This window comes from Podarcis pityusensis, assembly GCF_964106645.2.
Source record: "Podarcis pityusensis genome assembly, chromosome: 17".
In the NCBI taxonomy this organism is placed as follows: Eukaryota; Metazoa; Chordata; class Lepidosauria; order Squamata; family Lacertidae; genus Podarcis; species Podarcis pityusensis.
In genome coordinates, this window is record NC_138042.1 from 8,328,146 (window position 1) to 8,351,868 (window position 23,723).

At 47.4% G+C, this 23,723-nt stretch overlaps 1 protein-coding gene across 2 annotated transcripts in view; it reads left to right on the forward strand.

Annotated features, from left to right (window-relative positions):
- Positions 1–3,506: 3,506 nt before the first annotated feature.
- Positions 3,507–23,723, forward strand: part of LOC308466944 (retinol dehydrogenase 8-like) — a 28,710-nt gene continuing 8,493 nt past the window's right edge. The window contains exons 1-5 of one of the 2 annotated variants that reach the window (XM_080988309.1): positions 3,507–3,788; positions 8,495–8,599; positions 9,810–9,971; positions 13,229–13,408; positions 16,961–17,054. In XM_080988309.1, the coding sequence (XP_080844435.1) occupies positions 8,503–8,599; positions 9,810–9,971; positions 13,229–13,408; positions 16,961–17,054 (533 nt within the window). In that variant the 5' untranslated portion in view covers positions 3,507–3,788; positions 8,495–8,502. The remainder of the gene's footprint in view (positions 3,789–8,494; positions 8,600–9,809; positions 9,972–13,228; positions 13,409–16,960; positions 17,055–23,723) is intronic. The other variant, XM_080988308.1, reaches the window with a different exon arrangement.

The window sequence follows — 23,723 nt, forward strand, 5'->3', positions numbered from 1 at the left end:
AAGCATTTACAGTTCCCTGTTCCCTGAGTCCAACAACATCTGAAGTGTCACATTATCTCTATCCCTGAACAGAGAAAGAAACTTGAGGAGGAGGTAATTCAGAGTAGAGAAATAAGGGTATGGTTATGATGACTTTTGCTCAATTAAATGGGCATAAACAACCGAATAAAGAGTTAACTGGGAAATGCTGGTTATCAGCTGGCTTCCAGTAACAGGTCTGGATAGAAATGGAACCTGGACAATCTCCAAAGACATTGTTGCAACACGTCTGCATGTTTACTAGGTCAAATATGCAGTTTAGTTAACTCAAAAGCAAATGCCCTAATACAGTGGTACCTCGGATTACATACGCTTCAGGTTGCAGACTCCGCTAACCCAGAAATAGTACCCCAGGTTAAGAACTTTGTTTCACGATGAGAACAGAAATCGTGCTCCGGCGGCGCGGTAGCAGCAGGAGGCCCCATTAGCTAAAGTGGAGCTTCAGATTAAGAGCAGTTTCAGGTTAAGAACAGACCTCCAGAACAAATTAAGTTCTTAACCTGAGTACCACTGTACTGGGTGAGAAATGACTGGTGGTGATAGGGGCTGCAAGTGAGAGTCAGAAAGCATCACAGGTATTTTGAAGAAACCAGTGCCAGGGGTGCCAGGAAGGGCGACAAGACCCCTCCAAAATTTTCGAGGAGGCTCAAAATTCCACAGTGGCCATGTGCACACACTGCAGGGGGTACTGATGTCACTTGTGCAAGCTGTGTGGCATGCACACAACACATAGCATGCCCTGCGGCCTGAGTAAGTGATGTCAGTACTGACACTGGGTGTTGTCATAGAATCATAGAGTTGGAAGGGACCCCAAAGGTCCTCTAGTGCAATGCAGGAATCTCAGCTAAAGCATCCATGACAGATGACCGTCCAACCTCTGTTTGAAAACCTCCAAGGAAGGAGAATCCACAACCTGCCAAGGGAGACCGTTTCACTGTCGATCAGCCCTTACTGTCAGAACGTTTCCCCCTCGTATGTTTAGTCGGAATCTCCTTTCTTGTAACTCGAAGTCATTGGTCCGAATCCTACCCTCCAGAGCCAGAGGAAACAAGCTTGCTCCATCTTGCGTGTGGCAGTTTTATTACTGACCTCCTGGCTCCAGCTTCTGACTGATTGTTTGGGTGGGACGCTTGCTGGGAAATCTTGGGCCATTTACAGTTTCTCAGCCTCATCTGTCATGGAAAATGGTTGTGAGAATGACATTTTAATGTATTTTTAATCTTTGTTGAAAGCCGCCCAGAGTGGGAGACCCAGCCAGATGGGCAGGGTACAAATAATAAATTATTATTATTATTATTATTATTATTATTATTAGGGGGGAACCATGTAAACTGCCCTTAACTCATTGGAGGAAAGGCAGTGTAAAAATTAAATAAAGGCACTCCCCTATTTTGCAGAACTAGAACCTATCTGCATCTAGCGGCAGTGGAATATCATGCTCACAAGACACATTTCCTTCTCCTGATCTTTTGTTTCTGGATCCCTCAGATGGATCCTAAATACAGTCTTATCACAGCACGAACCTCCACCGACACTCAGTGATGTTGTGGATGTAGTAATAGGACTCAAAAGCAATAAAGTCATATTATAACAAATCTTTTAAGTAGAACTCTTTCCCAGTCTGCATCTGCATTGAAATTATTATTTTTGCTTGTGCGTCTGCTGCCCTGGGCTATTTTGGGAGGAAAGATAATAATAGCAATAACAATTTTGTTATCCCTGGAAAGCGGCACCTGTTCCATTCCTGCCTATGATGCACCTTTTAAAGGCACAAGAGCACTGCCAGAGGGAAAATGAGTGACAATTTTACAATGGTTCTAAAGCAGGGGTGGGTCTTTCTAGCTGGCTCTCACAAGCTCTCCCTAGGCCACATTCCTAGTTGTCTCTGCTTAAGAAAAGTCATATAAAAATGTATCACCAAAATACTTACTCCAGATTAAGGAGTAAAAAATAATATATGAACTGATAAGGTCCTTTTCCTTGTGTCTCCTCCACGAAAGACCCCGAGGTCAGCAACACAAGAATGGGCCTTTTTTGCAGTGGCTCCATTTGTGGAATGCCCTCCCCAGGGATGTTTGACTGGCACCTTCATTATACACCTTTAGGCACCGGGTGAAAACATTCTGATTAAACATCTATGGCATTTAAAATGAGGTGGGGGCATTGTTTTGTCTGCAATTATGCTATGTATTGTTGTGTTTTTATACTGTTAGGCACCCTGTGATCCTCAGATGAAGAGCTGTGTTGTTGCTGTTGTTTAGTCGTTTAGTCGTGTTCGACTGTTCGTGACCCCATGGACCAGAGCACACCAGGCACTCCTGTCTTCCACTGCCTCCCGCAGTTTGGTCAGATTCATGCTGGTAGCTTCGAGAACAATGTCCAACCATCTCATCCTCTGTCGTCCCCTTCTCCTTGTGCCCTCAATCTTTCCCAACATCAGGGTCTTTTCCAGGGAGTCTTCTCTTCTCTTGAGGTGGCCAAAGTATTGGAGCCTCAGCTTCAGGATCTGCCCTTCCAGTGAGCACTCAGGGCTGATTTCCTTCAGAATGGATAGGTTTGATCTTCTTGCAGTCCAGGGGACTCTCAAGAGTCTCCTCCAGAACCATAATTCAAAAGCATCAATTCTTCAGCGATCAGCCTTCTTTATGGTCCAGCTCTCACTTCCATACATCACTACTGGGAAAACAATGGCTTTAACTATACGGACCTTTAACTATATGGACCTTTGTTGGCAAGGTGGTGTCTCTGCTTTTTAAGATGCTGTCTAGGTTTGTCATTGCTTTTCTCCCAAGAAGCAGGCGTCTTTTAAATTTTGTGACTGCTGTCACGATCTGGAGTGATCATAGAGCCCAAGAAAGTAAAATCTCTCACTGTCTCCATTTCGTCCCCTTCTATTTGCCAGGAGGTGATGGGCCCAGTGGCCATGATCTTCGTTTTTTTTATGTTGAGCTTCAGACCATATTTTGTGCTCTCCTCTTTCACCCTCATTAAAGGGTTCTTTAATTCCTCCTCACTTTCTGCCATCAAGGTTGTGTCATCTGCATATCTGAGGTTGTTGATATTTCTTCCGGCAATCTTAATTCCGGTTTGGGATTCATCCAGTCCAGCCTTTGGCATGATGAATTCTGCATATAAATTAAATAAGCTGGGAGACAATATACATTTAATTAATGAAGCTGTTGTTGTTGTTGTTAAATATAACAACAACAAACTAGCGCAGGATCCTGTTTCCCCAGCGCCAACCAAATAATCCGGGAACCCGCCCAAGCAAAGCATGAAGCCTATAACGCCCCTCTCTGGTGCGCAGCTGCCCCTAGGCGCGCAGCAGCCGCGGAGCTCTCGGGCTCGTCCGCTCCTCCTCCGCGATTTCGCTCTCTAATCGCCTCCCTAAGTTACCAACAGGCTGCGCTCTGAGCGCGCCTCCCTTTCCTCGCCCAGGGAAGGCGGGGCGGCGACAGTGGGGAGGAGGAGGAGGAGGAGCCGGACCTCGCCGGGGAGGACGGGACTACAACGCCCGGCGTCCTCCGGCTCGGGGCGGGCTCGCTTGTCCTTCGATCGCCGGGCTTGAGACTGAATTTGGGGAAGTGCGCGAGGGGCTGACTCCGGAGGCGAGCGGCTTGGCTGGTGCGCGGGCGAGCGCCCGCTTCTGCGCTTTTGGAAAGGTGGGCGCTGGGGTCATATTTTTTGTTGTTGTGTCTCTCTCCTCACCTTTCTCAACGAGGGATCGTGCGTAAAGAGGGGCGCGAGAGGTAGGTAGGTGCCCGGCGTCGGGGTGGGCAGCAGCATGGCGCAGGAAATCTCCCAGCCAGGAGGTGCCCCCCGCCTTCTCCAAGGCACGACCGGGCTGCAGCCGGCTGTGGCTTGCATAGCCTCGGGCTGCGTGCGCGCCTTGGAGAGGTGGCACATAAAGAGCTTGCGGCTGTTGCGTCCGCGCCCCAGCGTGGATTTATCCGGGGTGACCGCTAGGCTGGAAGGTCCCCCCCACCTTTTTTCCTCGGCCTTTTCCGCTCGGTGAGGACACCCTGTAATCCCCCATGACGTGGCCAGTAATCGCCCTGCCGCCGCCTGCTGCTCGCCGGCTGGCTGGCGCGGCGCTGGGTTGCCAGGTGGCGGGGCTGCTCCGGTGTCTTCTGAGCTGCTGTTTGCAAGGAGCTTTCCCCATCACTCTCCTTGCCCGGGCCTGGAAAAAAGAACCTGTAGCTGCACAGGAGCCCCTGGAGAACGAGGCAGGCCGAAGCCGGTTTCCGATTTCCACTTGCTTATCTACCTACACAGTTTCCACAGACGGGTAGCAACGAAAAGAACAAAGGGCAATGCGGCACCTTTCCGTTTATTACGGCGTGAACTTTCATAGACTGCTGGGGTCCCTTCTGCACAAGGATGCACGAGCTGCTTGAGAGGGGATCTTAAGCTTTTGTGCCGCTGCACCCCAAAATAAGTTTTGGGCTACATCACACCATGCATCCTGTGGCTGGGAGACTCCTCATTGCATGATCCCTAACTCGAGGCACACACTTTGAACAGTGCACCTCCATGCTGCACTTTGGAATAAGGGTCTGGATTTTTTTTTTACTCCCAAGTAAACAGGGCACCCCGCATGATGCACCCACATCAACACTGGGAGACCATCCCCTACAGTGCTCTAGCTAGCGTTTCTTTGTGGGGACAAGTCACTCTTCAACATGCTACCCATGCCAGTAATTACCAGTATTAATAAAGTGTGGGTATGTGTCCAAAATAAGCATTGATATATCTGTACCACCAGGAGCCTACAAAGTGCCACAGTCCAGGCCACTTTTTGTGGGCATGTTTTGCAAGGACAGTCTCCCGAGTCTCTGTTGACTATTTTATTGGAGAACTCATGTTTTGCTTTAAATTGCTAAGCAAGCTGCAAAATTTCTAAATGTTTTAATTTCCTTCAGACAAGCCCCGATTGTTTACCCGGGTCTCTCCCTCCTTTTAACAATCTTACGTATTTCATGTTCTGTAACTTTCTACTGATGGGCTGTAAATAAGGCCTATATTCATTCAAATTATAAAGAATGTGAATCTTAGGTTGTGTACTCCTACATCTAAGCTTTGAATCGCCGCAGATGGCATATCCACAGCAGTTGATGTTTGTGTAATTAAGGAATTGTGAGTTAGCAGCCCTGAATATAATTTGGGCTGTCTCAAGGGACATCGAGATGCCTCCACATTTTCTCCAGGCCAAGGCTTTGTTTTGTACAAGTAGCTCTAAGGCATGATGACACAAAGCCCTTTTCTTCTTCTTTGCCATACATACACCAACAGATATGCACCTGGGAAGGGCAGGGAGGGTTTTGTAACCCAAATGCAGTCTTGGACCACCCCTCATCATACACTTCTTTTTGCTGAGTACTGTTTCTCCCCTGAGCACTCGTGCCTTAGCATCTTGTTTTTGCCCAGATCTCATAGATTCGAATAATAGAACTGCAGGGTTGGAAGGGACCCCGTGGGTCATCTAGTCCAACCCCCTGCAGTGCAGGAATCACTGCTAAAGAATCCCTGGCAGATGGCCATCCAATCTCTGTTTAAAGAGCCAGTGTGGTGTAGTGGTTAAGAGTGGTAGACTCGTAATCTGGTGAACCAGGTTCGCGTCTCCGCTCCTCCACATGCAGCTGCTGGGTGACCTTGGGCTAGTCACACTTCTCTGAAGTCTCTCAGCCTCACTCACCTCACAGAGTGTTTTTTTGTGGGGGAGGAAGGATAAGGAGATTGTTAGCTGCTTTGAGACTCCTTAGGGTAGTGATAAAGCGGGATATCAAATCCAAACTCTTTTCCTTCTCTTTAAAAAGCTCTCAACAAAGGAGAGTGCACCACCTTCCCAGGGAGATTATTCCACTGTCAAACAGCTCTTACCTTCTTATTCTATATGATTCTTGCAATTTGAATCCATTGGTTTGGGTCTATGGAGCAGCAGAAAACTAAGCTTGTTCCACCTTCTATGTGACAGCCCTTCAGATATTTGAAGATGGCTATCATACAGCTCTCAGTCTTCTCTAGGCTAAACAATACCCAGCTCCCTCAACTGTTCCTCACAAAGCTTGACCAGTGGTTAGGTGTGATGTGAATTGTAGTCCAGCAGGTATCTGGAGGACGATCACATCAGTAGGTCCTGTGGAAAAGACCCCGTGGTACCCAGCTAGATTGGAGAAGACCACACAGGCTCCTCCCACCCAGCGAGCCTCACCTGTTGAACCAGGCTGTGTGCAAAGAGACCGGTCCTGGTCCTTGTTGTGGCAGCTTTATTTCCAAACCCTCTTCTGTAATGCTGAAGGATGAAGCAGGGGAATGTGTCTTGAGTGGTAACAGCACACCATATGCTGCATGTCACGGGTACAGGCAGCTAAGGCGCACTGGAGATATTTCCGATGACCACTGACCCACTCTGCAATGGAAAACTAGCTCACACCCATCTCAGGTTAGTCTGAAGCTCCATGTGGGAGTTTGAACAAGTCACAGCAGCATTTTAGGCCTTGGAACTCTGACTCAGCATATAATGTATATAATAGCCCCCTGTTTTCTTATTTAAGGGGTACTGTTTAAATACAGCATTAATAATCCCAGCTGAAAATGTGCTCTACGAGGATAGAGAGAGTGGTGGAAAAATGGACCTGGTAAGGGTGATGAAGGAGCAGCCAGACTGGGTGAGATGCAGGCTCCAGGGACGACCCAAAACTGAGTTTGGTCTGGTTCCGCACTTGTCTTTTATGCTGTACGGAATATAGGCAGGGTCGTTTTACTAAGAGCAATGCACACCGTTTGTAAATGGATTATAGAGCTCTCTGAAGTAATGTTAGAGTAATAATCTGATTTCCACTTTGAAGAAGGAGAGAAGAGGCTCACAAGCAGAGGAGGAATCTATTGGTTATGTTAAAAGGGTAAAATGGGAAGAAAGGTGATGTGCTCTGGCTTCTACACCCTCAGTCCACCAGCGGTGGAAAGTGTGTCTCTGGGGGTGTCAAAAGTTACCAGACTCTCTCCCTGGTTCTGCCCAGGCTGCTCTGTTGGCAAATCAGACAGAGCAAGGGTTATGACTACTGGCCACCCATCCCCAGTTTGGCGCAGAAAGTGGTACCTAGTGACAGTAGACTCAGAACTGTTTGCGGTAAACAGCTCCAGCATTATTTAGGATAACTTGGAAGTCATACTTTATTCAGTGGGGCTTCCTTTCAGGAAAACGTGCAGCGTACATATTTAAAGCACCTTGTTTGCGGGGCCTCTTTTTCTGTGTGGATCCCTGCTTGTGGAACACTCTCCCCTGGAAGGCTCACCTGGTGCCTTCATCACATATCTTTATGTGCCAGCAAAAGCGATGTTCTTCTCCCAGGCCTTTGGCTAATTAAACAATCTATGGACTTTTAAATTGGGGGGCAGGGGTTATTGTTTCCGTTTGTTGTGATGCTATGCATTTTTGTGTTTTTAATGTTGTAAACCGCCTCGTGATCTTGAGGTGAGGGGCTGTGTATAAATTTAATAAATAATAAGTAATTCAGATACCAAACTGCAATATATTTTGCACCCCTTTCTGCTCCATAAAATGGGTGTGGGGAGGGAGTCAGTGTTTGAAGTCTTAAAAGATTACAGTGGTACCTCTGGTTGCGAACGGGATCCCTTCTGAAGACCCGTTCACAACATGAAAGAAACGCAACCCACAGCGGCACATCTGCGCACGCGTGGGTTGCAATTTGCCGCTTCTGTGCATGCGCGTGACATCATTTTGTGCTTCTGCGCATGCGCGAGTGGCGAAACCCTTTCCGGTACTTCCGGGTCGCTGCGGGACGTAACCTGAAAGAACGTAACATGAAGTGGACGTAACATGAGGTATGACTGTATTGTGCCCTAAATGTATGTACCAATTTTCATTGTGATATCTGTTACACAGAGTTCTGTGGCTTTGCAAGGCATCTTGAAAACAAGTTTAGGGAGGTTAGGGGGCAGAAAACGCTGCCTCTTTTATTCAAATATCTCCCTGTCAAATCCTGGATAGTATATAATCCAGCAACAGCTGAAGGGCACCATGTTGGCTTCCCCTGTTTTAGGGGGAATCACCTTGAGCCAGTCCTTGACACCAGAAACATAAAAGTTACTCTGTCGTCTTTTCACCTAGTCACAAGTGTTGTGATTTCCTCTCTATCCCGTGGTCCAATATTTGGTGGTGTAGGTAAGACTGTGGCTGGCACGTCATCAGACCTGTATTGCTTCCAGCCCAGCCCACAATAATACTTAGCACGGACCTGTTTTTTAAGTGTTCAGAGCACTTAAAACATTCCTAGCAGAGATGGCATTTGAGTTGCAACAGCTTGACCGCCACCGAGCTTCCAGAAACGGTCAGAGTGAAGAGATCCAATCCTAGCATCCTTTGAACCGTATACCATGGTTCTCCCTGCACTTCCTCAGGATTTCCTCTGATTTTCTCCTCTCCCTTCCGCAGGCAGTAAGATGGCCGTTCGAAATGTACTCGTGACAGGCTGCTCTTCCGGCATTGGCCTCGCCCTGGCAGTGCGTCTGGCCAGAGACGAGCTGAAGCGATTCCGAGGTGAGGAGCTGCCTGGATCCAGGGACCAGTTGATAGGGAGCAGGGAGGGAACAGTGCAGCTCCTTGGAAGAATCAGAGCAATGGATCCCATTCTTCATTCCTGAGCCTACTGCTGCATTCAGTCCCTGCCAGGCTTTGCACCCAGAGGTGCTTTTCAGGTTCTACACTGAGGTGTGGATGTCTCAGAGGCAACTGCAGTTTAAACATGCAAAACTTTGGCACTGGTGTAAGAGTATATAAAGCGGATGGGTTAAAAAGCCATTTCCCTGTCAAGTCCTAGGCTTGTTTTCTTCCTGACAAGTTACCGTATTTTTCGCTCTATAGGACGCACCCGAGCAAAGGACGCAACTAGTTTTTAGAGGAGGAAAACAAGTAAAAAATATTCTGAATCAAATCAGTGTCAGGGCTGAAGGGGGAAGCCCGGGGTTTCCCCATAAAGCCCCGGCATCCCCAAGCTAGAACAGCGAGACGCTGCGCAGCGCTCCGTGTCTCTGTTCTGGCTTTGGGGACAGCCTTTCAAGCCTCCGCAGGGCAGCGGGGTGCCTTCACCCCGCTGCCTTGCGGAGGCTTTGCACAGCTAATCCCGAAGCCTTTGGAGCGCAGCGCGAGGTCCCGCTGCGCTCCAAAGGCTTCAGGCGGCTATCCCTGAAGCCTGGAGAGCGAGAGGGGTCGGTGCGCACCGACCCCTCTCTCTCTCCAGGCTTCAACAAAAGCAACGCGTAACCTCCAGAGCGCGGAGGGAGCGCTCCCTCTGCGCTTTGGAGGCTTCGCGTTGCTTTCGCTGAAGCCAAGGAGCCTGCATTCGCTCCATAGGATGCACAAACATTTACCCTTCATTTTTGGAGGGGGGAAAAGTGTGTCCTATAGAGCGAAAAGTGCGGTAATTTTCCTATATGCAGTGAGGAAAACTCACGTGGGCAGGTCTCTGGCTTCTGCCCCTTCCACGTTTGTGGAGACATTAGGCATTCAGTTTTGCACCTGCAGCCTGACGTGGAACATGGCCTTGGATGCTACAGTTATTGTTTGGTATTCTGAACACCTTTGAGCGTTGTTAGATTGCCTTCCCTAACAGAGGAGTATCTTGGAGTACTAACTCTAGTTGGTGCATGCCCCCTGCCAAACCCCACAGCCTTGAGTATTTCTGAAAGAACTCACCCCTCACCCTCAATATCCCAGTGGTGTCATGTAACTCTTTCCCCTCTCTCCCTAGTTATTGCCACCATGAGGAATTTGGAGAAGAGTCAAGAACTGGTGAAGCATGCAGGGCCTGTGCTGGAGAAGACTCTGGAAATCAAGGAGATGGATGTGACCAGCGAGGAATCGATCCGACGCTGTGTGGACACCATCCCCCATCACAGGGTGGATGTGCTTGGTAGGAAAACTGTTCCCCTGCAGCCTCAGTATTGGTTTTGAGGACTTTTTAAAGAAGGAATTCAACCCTTAGAGGCGTGCCTAATTGTGGGTGGTGCTGTGGTCTAAACCACTGAGCCTCTTGGGCTTGCCGATTGGAAGGTCAGTGGTTCGAATCCCCCCGACGGGGTGAGCTCCCATTGCTCTGTCCCAGCTCCTGCCAACCTAGTGGTTCGAAAGCACACCAGTGCAAGTAGATAAATAGGTACCGCTCCAGTGGGAAAGTAAAAGGCATTTCCATGCGCTCTGGTTTCCATCATGGTGTTCTGTTGTGCCAGAAGCAGTTTAGTCATGCTGGCCAATTGACCCGGAAAGCTTTCTGTGGACAAATGCCGGTTCCCTCAGCCTGAAAGAGAGATGAGCATCGCAACCCCATAACCGCCTTTGACTGGACCTAAATGACCAGAGGTCCTTTACCTTTACCTTTTACCTACCTAAATGTGTTTCTAGTGATATTCTTAATTTAGAAGCTGGTCTTACCTCATTAAGTAGCACGGCATGGAAAAGTTTTGTTATTTATTAGCTCCAAATTTGCTCCTTTGCCTCCTTCAGGTCTTTGGCCCATCAGGTGCTGGTTAACCCTCTTGGCCTTTGTGGAAAAGTGAGCTTAATGGGGAGAAATTACATTGTTGGCTTTTCTCCTCTTATCTGCTGACAGTGGAAGTAGAGCAAGCCAAATCTTTGGGTAAACAGAGAATAAAGGATATGAGAGTGTGGCAGCTACATGCATTAGCTAGCGGACCACGTAAGCCATGCTGTTTAAGCCTGACTTGGTCTGCTTTTAACAATTATATGCCTTTATTTGAATGCTTCATCAAGACCTAAATAGAGTGGAGCTGTTTTATTGGGCCATTTGAACATTTGGCTTTCAAAGATCTTAGATGGCGAATCTCTTAAAAGTTTGTTTTATAGCTAGATATAATTCCTATGAGGTGGGAAAGATCTCCTGTGTGTTCTTTTTCTAAATCATGTTATCAGAGAATCATTATGCATTTTTTAAATTAGATTGATTCCCGGTTGGTATCTAGAAATTCTTTTAAGTACCGTATTTTTCGCCCTATAGGACGCACCGTCCCATAAGACGCACCTAGTTTTTTGAGGGGGAAATAAAGGGGGAAAATATTATTTTTCCCCCAGGCGTGGGGCTGGGGCGGGGGAAGCCCGAGCTTTCCCCGACCCCAGCCCCCAGAACAGGCAACTCTCCGCAAGGCGCAGGAGCCCAGCGCCGGGCTCCCGCGCCTTGTGGAGAGCTGCATGAAGTCTGGGCGCGCTGAGCTCAGCGCGCCCAGGCTTCAGCATGCAGGCAACTCTCCGCAAGCCTGGAGAGCGAGAGGGGTTGGTGCGCACCGACCCCTCTCGCTCTCCAGGCTTCAGCGAAAGCCTGCATTCGCCCCATAGGATGCACACACATTTCCCCTTCATTTTTTTTGGGGGGGGGAGTGCGTCCTATGGGGCGAAAAATACGGTATCTTCTCAGTAAATTTATTTCTGAGCTGATGGCTGATTGCCTGAATGTCGTTGTCTCTTGGATCTGCTATGACCGTTTGACCTTACCTTGTCGTTTTTTATAATTTGGTTTTCTTGAAGCCTTGGTTTTGTATTTTACACTTTGCGTTTTCTCTTATTGGTCAGTGTGCTGTAATAAATGCCTGTATAACAGACTACAGGTAGCTGCCTCCTGCAGTGAAGTGGGCAGTGTCTGTTTTCTCACAAGACCTGCTAGGCTATACAATCGTGATTTTGTTTCGGCACAGACAGGCCTGTGTAATGCTGGGCCCAGCCAGCCGTGGCTAAATTGCCATCCTCGCTCTGGATTGGACTTGGATCCCACAAGTATCTCATATTGTCCACTGTGGATTAAGCCACTTCATTAAACCACTGTATGGAGTAGAGATTACGCCAATTCTCACGGCCCATTTGGCAGGCAGTCTGCAGCTGAAGCAATCCAGGGTGCCTTTTATCCTCACGCAAAAAACACTTGCATGAGCGCTTCATTAAACGTACAGGTTGTGGGGCTCCACCCTATTGTGAAAGCCTTCGCAAGCAGGTTGAATGCGGATGGGGCAAGATGTAATCTGTGCTCATGGTGAAGCAGGCAAGCCCGTGAGCATAAACCCCGTGAGCGCAACATTGCAACAGGCCCAGACGGTCACAGGAATTCTCAGCTGGAAGTGGTGTGTTTCAGCAGGAGCCTTGTAGCTCAAACTGTGGGACATTAGCCCTTCAAGGAGCAACTGGTTGCAAACCAGGTATCCAGCTGTACAGTATCTAGAGGCTGGTAGAAGGTAAATGGCAGAATGAATGCCATCCTTTCATTATCTGGGCTGATGGAAGACACCTCCAGCAAGGATATCCTCGGCCCAGTATACCTGAAGGAGCATCTCCACCCCCCATCATTCAGCCCGGACACTGAAGTCCAGCACTGAGGGCCTTCTGGCGGTTCCCTCACTGTGAGAAGTGAGGTTTCAGGGAACCAGGCAGAGGACCTTCTCAGTAGTGGCACCCGCCCTGTGGAACCCCCTCCCATCAGATGTCAAGGAATAATAATAATAATAAAAATAAAAATAAAATAATAATAATAATAATATATTATTTATACCCCGCCCATGTGGCCGGGTCTCCCCAGCCACTCTGGGCGGCTTCCAACAGAACACTAAAAACAGAATAAAACTTCAAACATTAAAAACTTCCCTAAAGAGGGCTGCCTGCAGATGTCTTATAAAAGTCTTCTAAAAGTCTGGTACTTGTTTTTCTCTTTGACATCTAGTGGGAGGGCATTCCACAGGGCGGGTGCCACTACCAAGAAGGCCCTCTGCCTGGTTCCCTGTATAACTTGGCTTCTTGCAGCAAGGGAACCGCCAGAAGGCCCTCGGCACTGGACCTCAGTGTCCGGGCAGAACGATGGGGGTGAAGACACTCCTTCAGGTATACTGGAAGGAGGCCGTTTAGGGCTTTAAAGGTCAGCACCAGCGCAAGGAAATAAAGAACAATCTGACTTTTAGAAGACATCTGAATGCAGGCCTGTTTAGGGAAGTTTTTAATGTTTGATGGTTTATCGTGTTTTTAATATTCTGTTGGGAGCCGCCCAGAATGGCTGGGGAAACACAGCCAGATGGGTGGGGTATAAATAATTTAATAATAATAATAATAATAATAATAATCTCTGAAAAGCACCACTTTGCCTGTTCTCTATTGCTAACTGACTGCTTCCCCTTGCAGTGAACAACGCTGGTTTAGGCATGATTGGACCGGTCGAAAGCCAGAGCATGGCTTCAATGCAGCAGCTCTTTGATACCAATTTCTTTGGCTTGGTGCGCCTTATCCAAGAAGTCTTCCCTGGCATGAAGCGCCGACGACAGGGACATGTCGTTGTGATGAGCAGCGTCCTGGGCTTGCAAGGTGAGGCTCAGCCAGAAGGTGGGGGGGCGCGACTCTAATGCGGAGCATTTGCGTAGCAAATGTTGTTTGACCAACAGGATGATGGTGAAGTGAGCTCTGGAGGAAGGAAGACACAGGGCAGTGATAGATTCCTTCTGTTTCGAAAGCCTTCTAAATAAGAGTTCATTTCTTCCCTTTGGAACACAAGACACTTGTCTGCTCTGACTGAGAGTGGCCCTTGGGTCTTTCTCAGTCCCCTTGATTTTTTTATGGCGTTGCCAGGATGAATATACCTGGAACCTTCTGCGGACAAAGCACACGGTCTGTCAACTGCTCCTTGGCCTTTCCTCCGATCTCTCCCTACTTTGATATTTCTCACTCCAATTATGCAATGAACCTCAAGCAGATCAGGTGACCACTAATTAAAGTATCTAATAGAGGTCATGGAATCAGAGATGGCCACATTCTGTGCTGCTGCTATAAAACTAAGGAGACGAGCTCTGAATGAATCTAATGCCCAATTTTTTAATATGCATATTTTAAATTAGCAGCAAAGGTCTTAACCTACATATTTTAATTGTTTTATATCTGTATTATTTACCACGCACTAGCTTATAGTCCCCGTTCAGCCGAGACACCTGAGGTCCTCCTCTGAGGGTCTTCTGCTGGTTCCCTCACTGTGAGAAGTGAGGTTACAGGGAACCAGCAGAGGGCCTTCTCGGTAGTGGCACCCATCCTGTGGAACGCCTTCCCATCAGATGTCAAGGAAATAAACAACTATCTGACTTTTAGAAGACATCTGAAGGCAACCCTGTTTAGGGAAGTTTTAATGTTTGATATTTTAGTATGTTCTGATATATGCTGTGAGCCACCCAGAGTAGCTGGGGAAACCCAGCCAGATGGGTGAGGTATAATAATAATAATAAATGTATGTATACATGTTCTCTATTGCCTCATATGTCCGTATTTCTGGTCTGTGACCATAATAAATTCATTCATTCATTCCCTACCTCAAGCCATTTTTAAATAACCTCCTGCAGCCTTTGAATGGTATTCCCCATAATGCCCAACAGGCCACCCTTCTGTTCTCTCTCTTTAACTTTAGGATAATACTAACATCTGCCTAACAGTACAGTGGTACCTCGGGTTAAGTACTTAATTCGTTACAGAGGTCCGTTCTTAACCTGAAACTGTTCTTAACCTGATTCACCACTTTAGCTAATGGGGCCTCCTGCTGCCACTGCGCCGCCGGAGCACGATTTCTGTTCTCATCCTGAAGCAAAGTTCTTAACCCGAGGTACTACTTCTGGGTTAGTGGAGTCTGTAACCTGAAGCGTATGTAACCCGAGGTACCACTGTAATCTTTAGGTGAGCTGGTTGTCCTGTGCAGTGGTACCTCGGGTTACATACGCTTCAGGTTACAGACTCTGCTAACCCAGAAATAGTACCTCGGGTTAAGAACTTTGCTTCAGGATGAGAACAGAAGTCGTGCAGGCCCCATTGGCTAAAGTGGTGCTTCAGGTTAAGAACAGTTTCAGGTTAAGAACGGACCTCCGGAACGAATTAAGTGCGTAACCAGCGGTACCACTGTATTCTTCTGCCAAAGCAACCTCCATGCTCCACACATTCCTCTCTTGTTGGGACCACAGTGAATGCCACAGGCAGAACACAAAAAGTCCATCAGAGCTAACTCCCTCCTATGAACTGAGGCCAGGTTCTTGCCCCCACGCTGATCACCTTATCATCCAAACACAGTAGTATGACACAGTATGGACCTGGAACATAGCCCGAAGGGGCCTGTGCAGGAAGTATCTAGCTCATTTGCCTGCACTGGCCAGCAGCATCTCTCCAGATCAGGACCTTTCTCAGCCCTACCTGCGGATGCTGGGGGTTGAACCTTGCGTCGTCTGCATGTAAAGCAGATACTCTGCCCACTGAGCTATGGTCCTTCGTTGCTAAAGGGCAGACATGTCCAACCAGTCAACTGCGATCGACAGGTAGATCCCCGGGTGATCATGGTCGATCGTGGGATCCTTATGGATCGCGGCTTTAAAAGAACTGGGGAATGAATGTCTCTGCCCCCACCTTCCCTCTCTGTTCCCCTATTGCGTCCAGTGGGCGGTGTTTGGGGGTTTTCTGTTGGCGATTGGGAATACGACAATTGGTTCTAGCACAGTGTGCGTTTGTTAGCAACTGAGTTTCAGTTGAGCGATTTATGTTATTCCCCCTTAAAAAAAGCTCAACAACTCTGCTCAACCCCCCCCCCCAAAGGGTCAACAACTCTGGTCAATCCTCAATGACAATGGGTAGATCACTGCCAGTTTATTAATACTGGGAGGAGATCGCAGTCTCTTGGGAGTTGGATGGGCCTGCTATAGGGCAAAGAGGTGAAGGCAAATTCTGCAAATAAAATTCGTCCACAGGAGGAAAAAGGGACCACAACAAAGGGGGAGCGGGCCTAAGATTGCATACATGGTGAGGGGGCAGGTCTTTTCTGAACCCAAGGAAGTACCAAGAAAGAAATTTAACACATCCTTCATAGATTTATCCAACAGTTCTGTCACGCACTGAAGCCCCTTCAGCAGTTAACTACTCCTGAGTAGGATACATCTTAGTGTAAAAGCACATAAAATAGATTTCTAATACGTGCATAGGAGCCTTTAGCTCTTTTCCAAAAGCCTTTTTTTGAGCCCTTTAAAAGGCCACCCTTCTTTTCCGTGTTGTTCTCTCAGATGGTATCGTGGAATACCTTGCAAAGCGATGTCTGCTTTGCTGTTGTTTCCTATTGCCTGAACAAGCTAATTTCTTTTTAATTGCTGCTCATAAAATAAATTGCCTATTCCTGCTGTTTTACTTAATCGGCCTAATGAATGAGGTGGGACTTTTATGCTAGTAAGATTATTTCCTCCCTCCCCTGGGTGTGGAATGGGTGTGATGGGCAAATTCCCACATTCTGACCATGGGCATAGCCAGGCTTTATTGGGGGGGGGGGGCAGAAGCGAGTTATCAGTGACACAGCTGGTCAGTTAATTAAGTATTTTTATTTATTTACTTGATGGGGGGGACAGCTGCCTCTCTGGCTATGCCCATGATTTCTGACTAGGGTTGCTACCTATTTCACCAACCCTGATCCTGTGCTTTTAAAAGCAATCTGGAATAAATAAATAAAAAATACAGGTAAATGTTGGTTTCCCATCACTATTTCCATGCCGGAAAGAACTTTCCCTGCTTTACTTCTGTTTTTGGCACTATTGTTAAAAGCACAGGAGCTGGGGCAGTAAAAATGTTGGCAGCTCTGCTCCCGACTGGCAAATGGTTTGTGTTTGTTGTGGTGTTTCTTACAACCGTTCCCCCATGCCCAGAACAGGGATGGGGAACCTGCGACCGTCCAGAAGTTGCATCAGCCCCAGGCAGCATAGCCCAATGGTCAGCGATGATGGGAGCTGCTGCTCAGCAACACCTGGAAGGCCCACAGTTCCCCCATCCCAACTCTGGAGCAAGAAGACATGCAGAGGAACCATCAATCTCCACAGTTATTTTACATCTCTCACGCCAACACTCCATTCCCTTTAGGTCTCCTCTTCAACGACATCTACTCCGCTTCCAAATTTGCTGTGGAAGGTTTCTGCGAGAGCTTGGCCCTGCAGGCCCTGAAATTTGGGGTCAAGTGAGTATTATGGGATTGTGAGACATCATGACTGGGGTTCTCCACCCACTGAGCTAGACTCCTGCAAGCCAGGTTAGTGTAGTGTGGTAGGAAGCAGCCCTGGTGAATCAGTTAATTGGTCTGCCTAGCTCACAGTTGTCTGCACCCTTTTGCCCCCTCAGATGTACACTAGTGGCCAAAATTGTGGAAACCTTTTGGGGAAAGTGTATTTCCAAGGTTTGGTGGCTCATAACAACACTTATTTTGGAGTAATGCCATAAAATTATATATCAGTGGAGAGATAATTTAATGAAGAATGTAATGCAACAAAGTTTGGTCAATTATCTGTATTCTATCAAAAGTTGTAGCCAAATAACCAGAAAAAGGAAGCACAACTTGCTTAGGTTGATATGCAGTGGATTTCATTCATTTGAATGTGGCCAATGAGCATGAGTGTTTAGAGAGCCAATCAGGTGAATTACATTCTTCATTAAATTATCTTTCCATTGATATATAATTTTATGGCATTACTCCAAAAAAGTGGTGTTATGAGCCATCAAACCTTGGAAGTACACTGTTTCCAAAAGGTTTCTACAATTTTGGCCATTAGTGTAGTTTGGACTCCAGTCAGTCCAAAAAGATCTAGAGGGCATCAGGTGGTAGGAACCTGATTTACACACACACACACACACACACACACACAATATAAATTTAAACACACAGGACAGTAATTAACTAATGAGTCCCGTGTTCCCCTCTCCTCCTCCCACCGAAAAAGAATTGGCTTCTCTTTCAGCATTCTGATAGTTTGCTCTCTGATTCCCATACTGCATAAAATTTTAGCAGAGTTTTTAATTTATTTTACAACTCTTTCGAAGATTCTTATAATAACTTACCTCGTACATAAATATTCTGTCCCGTGTACTTCTTTTGCCAGCCTTTAATGGCAAAGCGCAGTGATTCTTCACAGTTCTGTCCCTTATGTTTGTGCAGAAATCAACATGCCACTTTTTGAAATGGTTGTTCGCAGCCCATTCTTCAGTCCTGTTAGATTTCCAAAGCAAGGTTTGATCTCCCCCTGGAGATAATTTAACAGCACAAATTCTGCACAGAAAGGCAAAACCAAGACCAAGAGTCAACATTAAAAGGGATCAACATACCACTACTCATTAAAGGCCTATCCAAAAAGCAAGTCTACATAAATGGTTCAGATACCTAGATCTGCCCTGCAGTGACAGGAAGCTTGAAAGGAACGGAAAAGGCTTGATCAGCAGGAGCCCACCAGCCTTGCAGGGGGCGTCTGATCCAACAGTTCTTAAATTTATTAGAGGAATTCCTAAAAGGTCTTAGAATATAGAGGAGATGTTTTAACAAACTACAGGTGCTAGGGAGCATGGGACATTATTTAAATGCTGGAAGCTTCTGGTTAGTGGGTGAAAAAAAATTTCTTTAATGCCCAATCCTACACACATCTGGTTGGAAGAAAATCCCATTGAGTTCATTGGGACTTGTTTCCATGTGTATCCAGCCCACAGCAGGCAAAGAGCAGGCACATAGAAAGGTCTCTTTCTTCCTCTCTATCCTTAGGTTAGGAGGTCTGTCTGTGTGTACACATCCCTTATGCCAGTCCTCCCTTTTGCCCAGATGCAAGTTATTCATGTTCCCAGTGGAACTAAGATCAGCACATTTGCAGCATTCTTTTTCCACAGTGAGAGGCTTTATATAACAAATAACAGAGGCATCTATACTGGACATGCGTAGGGGAGGGGAGTAATAAAAGGTCACACCATGAATTGTTGGGTTTTTTTGTAAGGGGTATACGCTGGCTGTGTATGATGCTTAAGCAAAGGGGGAATTTTTACTGAGGTACATCGATAAATTAGATAAGAATAACGGTGGGCACCTGCAATCAAATATTGTCGGGTACCCCTAACAGGAGTGTTTATTTCTGGGCTCTAGCCAGCCTGGCTGCCTCCCCTTGAAAATGATATTGTCAGGCTGGGAAAAAGTTAAGAAAATGGCAACTGGGATGCACAAGGGGATGGAGCGAGTCCCCTATGAGAAACAGTTGCAGAGTTGGAGACTTGTTTGTCATGATAGAAGTGTGTAAAACTGTGCATGGCACAGTGAAACTGAATAGAGAAAAGATTGTTTTTCCTCCTTTTCTCATAAACATCCAACAAAACTGAATGTTGGAAGATTCAGGACGAATAACTCCATGAAGTTCATAGTTGAACTATGGCACTTTCTCCCACAGGAGGCAGTGCTAGCCACTAACTACCGTATTTTTCGCACCATAGGACGCACCGGACAATAGGACACACTTTGTTTTAGAGGGGGGAGAACAAGAAAAAAAAATTCTCCCCCTCTCTGCCCAGCGCCCCTTCAGCGAAGTGGCAGGAGGCGCTGTGCAGAGAGGGGAAGAACTTTCCCCCTCTTGTTTTCCCGCTCTAAAACAAGGTACTGTTTAAGGTGCGTTCAGGCGGCTACCTTGGAAGCCTGGAGAGCGAGAGGGGTCGGTGTGCCCTGACCCCTCTCGCTCTCCAGGCTTCAGGTTCCTTTCGACCTGCTCTTTGGGGCTGGCGGGGGGAAGCCCACCACCAGCCCCAAAGAGCAGTTCAGGGAGCAGCGGAAAGGCGCAGCGGAGAGGCTCCTGCCATAGCCGTGCGTCACCTCTTCAGCCGGGAGAGGGTCGCTGGGCTATGGCTTCTTTAGCCCCGCGCGCGCTCTCCCGGCTGGAGAGGTGACGGGCGGCTATAGAAGCTCCTGCCATAGCCGCCCATCACCTCTCCAGCCGGGAGAGGGTCACGGGGGGCTGCTTTAGCCCCGCGCGCACTCTCCCGGCTGGAGAGGTGACGGGCGGCTATGGCAAGAGCCTCAATAGCCGCGCGTCACCTCTCCAGCCGGGAGAGCGTCGCGGGGTGCTTCTTTAGCCCCGCGCGCGCTCTCCCGGCTGGAGAGGTGACGCGGGGCTGTAGAGGCTCCTGCCATAGCCGCGCGTCACCTCTCCAGCCGGGAGAGGGTCGCGGGGCTATGGCGTCTTCGCTCCATAGGACGCACACACATTTTCCCTTCATTTTTGAAGGGAAAAAAGTGCGTCCTATAGAGCGAAAAATATGGTAAATGCCTTTAAAAGAGACAAATTATCAGAGGATAAGCTATCAGTGGCTAGTAGTCGTTAAGGCTATGCTCTGCCTTGAGAGTTCAAGGCAGCCATACTTCAGAATACTAGTTGCTAGAAGCAACAGGAGGGCCCTGTTGTGGGAGGGGTGTGGATGGCGCTGTGGTCTAAACCACTGAGCCTCTTGGGCTTGCCAATCGGAAGGTTGGCGGTTCAAATCCCCGCGACGGAGCGACCTCCCATTGCTCTGTCCCAGGTCCTACCAACCTAGCAAGTAGCTAAATAGGTACCACAGTGACAGGAAGGTAAACGGCATTTCCATGCGCTCTGGTTTCTGTCACAGTGTTCTGTTGCGCCAGAAGCAGTTTAGTCCTGCTGGCCACATGACCCGGAAAGCTGTCTGTGGACAAACGCCGGCTCCCTAGGCCTGAAGTGAGATGAGCGCTGCAACCCCATAGTCGCCTTTGACTTGACTTAACCTTTTACCTTTACCTGTTGTGGGTTTCCCACAGGCATCTGATTGGCCACTGTGAGAACAGGATGCTGGACCAGGTGGGCCATTGGCCTGATCCTGCAGGCCCTTCTTATATTCTTCTCTTTGTCATTACATTTCTTATTTTCTTATGTTTGGCCCTCTTAGGAGGAGGGCAAACAGCTTTTCAAGAAGGACACTTCTGTTTGGTCTTTCCTGCCTAGAAACAACTTCCGGCTGCATTATTACCGTATTTTTCGCTCTATAAGACGCACCAGACCACAAGACGCACCTAGTTTTGGGAGGAGGAAAACAAGAAGAAAAAAATTCTGAATCTCAGAAGCCAGAACAGCAAGAGGGATCACTGCACAGTGAAAGCAGCAATCCCTCTTGCTGTTCTGGCTTCTGGGATAGCTGTGCAGCCTGCATTCGCTCCATAAGACGCACACACATTTCCCCTTACTTTTTAGGAGGGAAAAAGTGAGTCTTATAGAGCAAAAAATACGGTATATCTGAGCTAAAGTGCTCAGGTTCAGCACTGAACTGGAACACTTAATTGCTATATATTTGTAAGGGAGGCACCTGGATGTTTGCAAAGGGAAAAGTGTCCTTTTTCTTTTCCCTCCCCTTCCTGAAATCTGCCCACGCAGTGCAAGAAGGGGGGATTTTTTTCTTTTATTCGTTTACTAAATAAACCTTTCCCTACACAATGCCCAAGGCAGCTGGCAATAAAATATGTAGTTAAAAAGTAACCAGTACACTTAACAAATAACATAAAAAGCCGTAACATGGTAAACTGCTTAGAGAATTTTGCAGTTAAGTGCTCTATCAGTCTTTCTAAACAAACAAACAATAAAAGAGCAAAAACTCAGTATAATAAAGTCAGAGTAGATAAAAGATAAGACAGCAGGAGCAGCAAGTTGAAAACGTGTTTAAGTTTAAATAACGGAACAGCAATACCAAACAAATCAGTTCAGTAAGGGCAATGCCTGCTTAAACAGGAGAAGGTTATAATATCGTCGTTGCCATGATTACTTATACCGTCCATCCAAAGATCATGTTCACAACATAAAAATACAAAATGAGAACACAAAATACAGAATAAAACCAAAACAAACCTATAACCCCCCTCCTACAAACACATTTAAAAGGCCACAGTATGTTAATCAGCCAAAGGCCTAGTCAAGAGAAATGTTTTCACCCAGTACCTAGAGAGCCACCCTGGGGAGTAAAGGTAAAGGGACCCCTGACCATTAGGTCCAGTCGTGGCCGACTCTGGGGTTGTGGCACTCATCTCGCTTTATTGGCCGAGGGAGCCGGCATACAGCTTCCAGGTCATGTGGCCAGCCTGGCGAACCAGAGCAGTGCACAGAAACGCCGTTTACCTTCCCGCCGGAGCAGTACCTATTTATCTACTTGCACTTTGACGTGCTTTTGAACTGCTAGGTTGGCAGGAGTAGGGACCGAGCAACGGGAGCTCACCCCGTCGTGGGGATTCGAACTGCCGACCTTCTGATCGGCAAGTCCTAGGCTCTGTGGTTTAACCCACAGCGCCACCCACGTCCCTACCCTGGGAGGAGCATTCCACAAATGGGGAGCCACTGCAGAAAAGGGCTGTTCTTGTGTTGCCACCCTCTGGACCTCTCATGGAGGAGGCCCATGAAGAAGGGCCCCCAGAGGATGATTGCAGGGTCAGGGTTGGTTCGTATGGGGAGAGGCGGTCTTTGAAGTACTGCAGTCCTCCTGTGCCGTTTAAGGTTTTATAGGTCCCAGAAGCTAATTGGCAGCCAGTGCAGTCGGGCCGGGTTTTGTGTGATATGCTCAGGCAGTCTTGCCCTGGCGAGCAACCTAGCAATGAGTAGGTTAGAGAGGTTCCAAAGTCAGGGTACAGCCGCCACTGAGAAGCCATTTCTTGAGTTCCACCAAACACAGTTCACATGCCATGATGCTCACAGAGTCTGAAATCCCACAAAAGTTCTGTAAGCTGTTAAAAACACAAGCAGGCCAATTCTATGCCTTGCACTCATTTTCTTTTTACACACACCCTGTATGTCCTGGATGCCTCCTGGCTATTCCCTCCCCCACCACAAAAAATAATAATTTACCAACTCATATTCTTCTCCATAGCTGGCTATTTGCCCAAGAAGACTGAAACCCTCACCTTATTTTTGGGTAACCCTTCCACCCCCCAAAAAAGTTCACTTTTGAACTGATATGTGCAGGACCAACCAAGTTCAGTATTAGCATGGAGGACGATGAATGAAACTTTTCCTTTCATGTGCCTGAGGCTTCAAGGTTGAAAGAAGGCATGAGAGATATGTCCTAATTAAATTCACATTCTTAGTGTAGTGTTTTGGTTTGATTTCATTTTAGTCTGCTCTGTCTGAATATCTGTAAAATTTCTCTGGTTTTAGCACTCTGTTTTATTACTTGTTGGGTTTTTTTTGTGGACTGAAAGGCAGGATGTAAGTATTTTCATTTATCTGCAGAACTTGCGCAGAATCTTTAATATAGCCCACATAGACTCCCTGGTGGCAGATAAATTTTTGAAAATTGAGGGGAAAGAGTTAATATAAAAGGACTCCCTGGTGAACCAAAATTATACAGCCTTAACTCCACAGTGTGTTTTCTCTCAGGTGAATTTGGTCAGTCTTGCTTACCAGGTGTTATAAGAAAAAACTGCTCCTTTTTCCCTTATGGGGTATCCAAGAGCCTGTATAGAGTCCTTAAGTAGGTTCTCTGTCGGTAGGAGAAAATAACAGAGGCCAACCAGAGAATATTGAGAAGCAAAGCAGCTAGTAAGCCTGATCTTTATTAAACTGTTGCAACAGGGTCTCCCACTCCCCCCACGCAGGGAAGGAGGAGAGGAGCCCAGAACATTGGTGTGCAAGCTCCTATATAGACTTTTGAAATTGCCTACCCTGTATCTCAGGACCACCCCCCAAAAACATCATACATACATCACAGAAAGAGGGGTCCCCAGCAGAAATTTGAGTGTGTTGCTTCTCTCCTGTCTGCCAGGATACCTGATAATGCTTTATTGTCTGATTGCCTTTTCTGGGTAGCCTGGCCATTCCTTTGAGATGGTAAATACTTA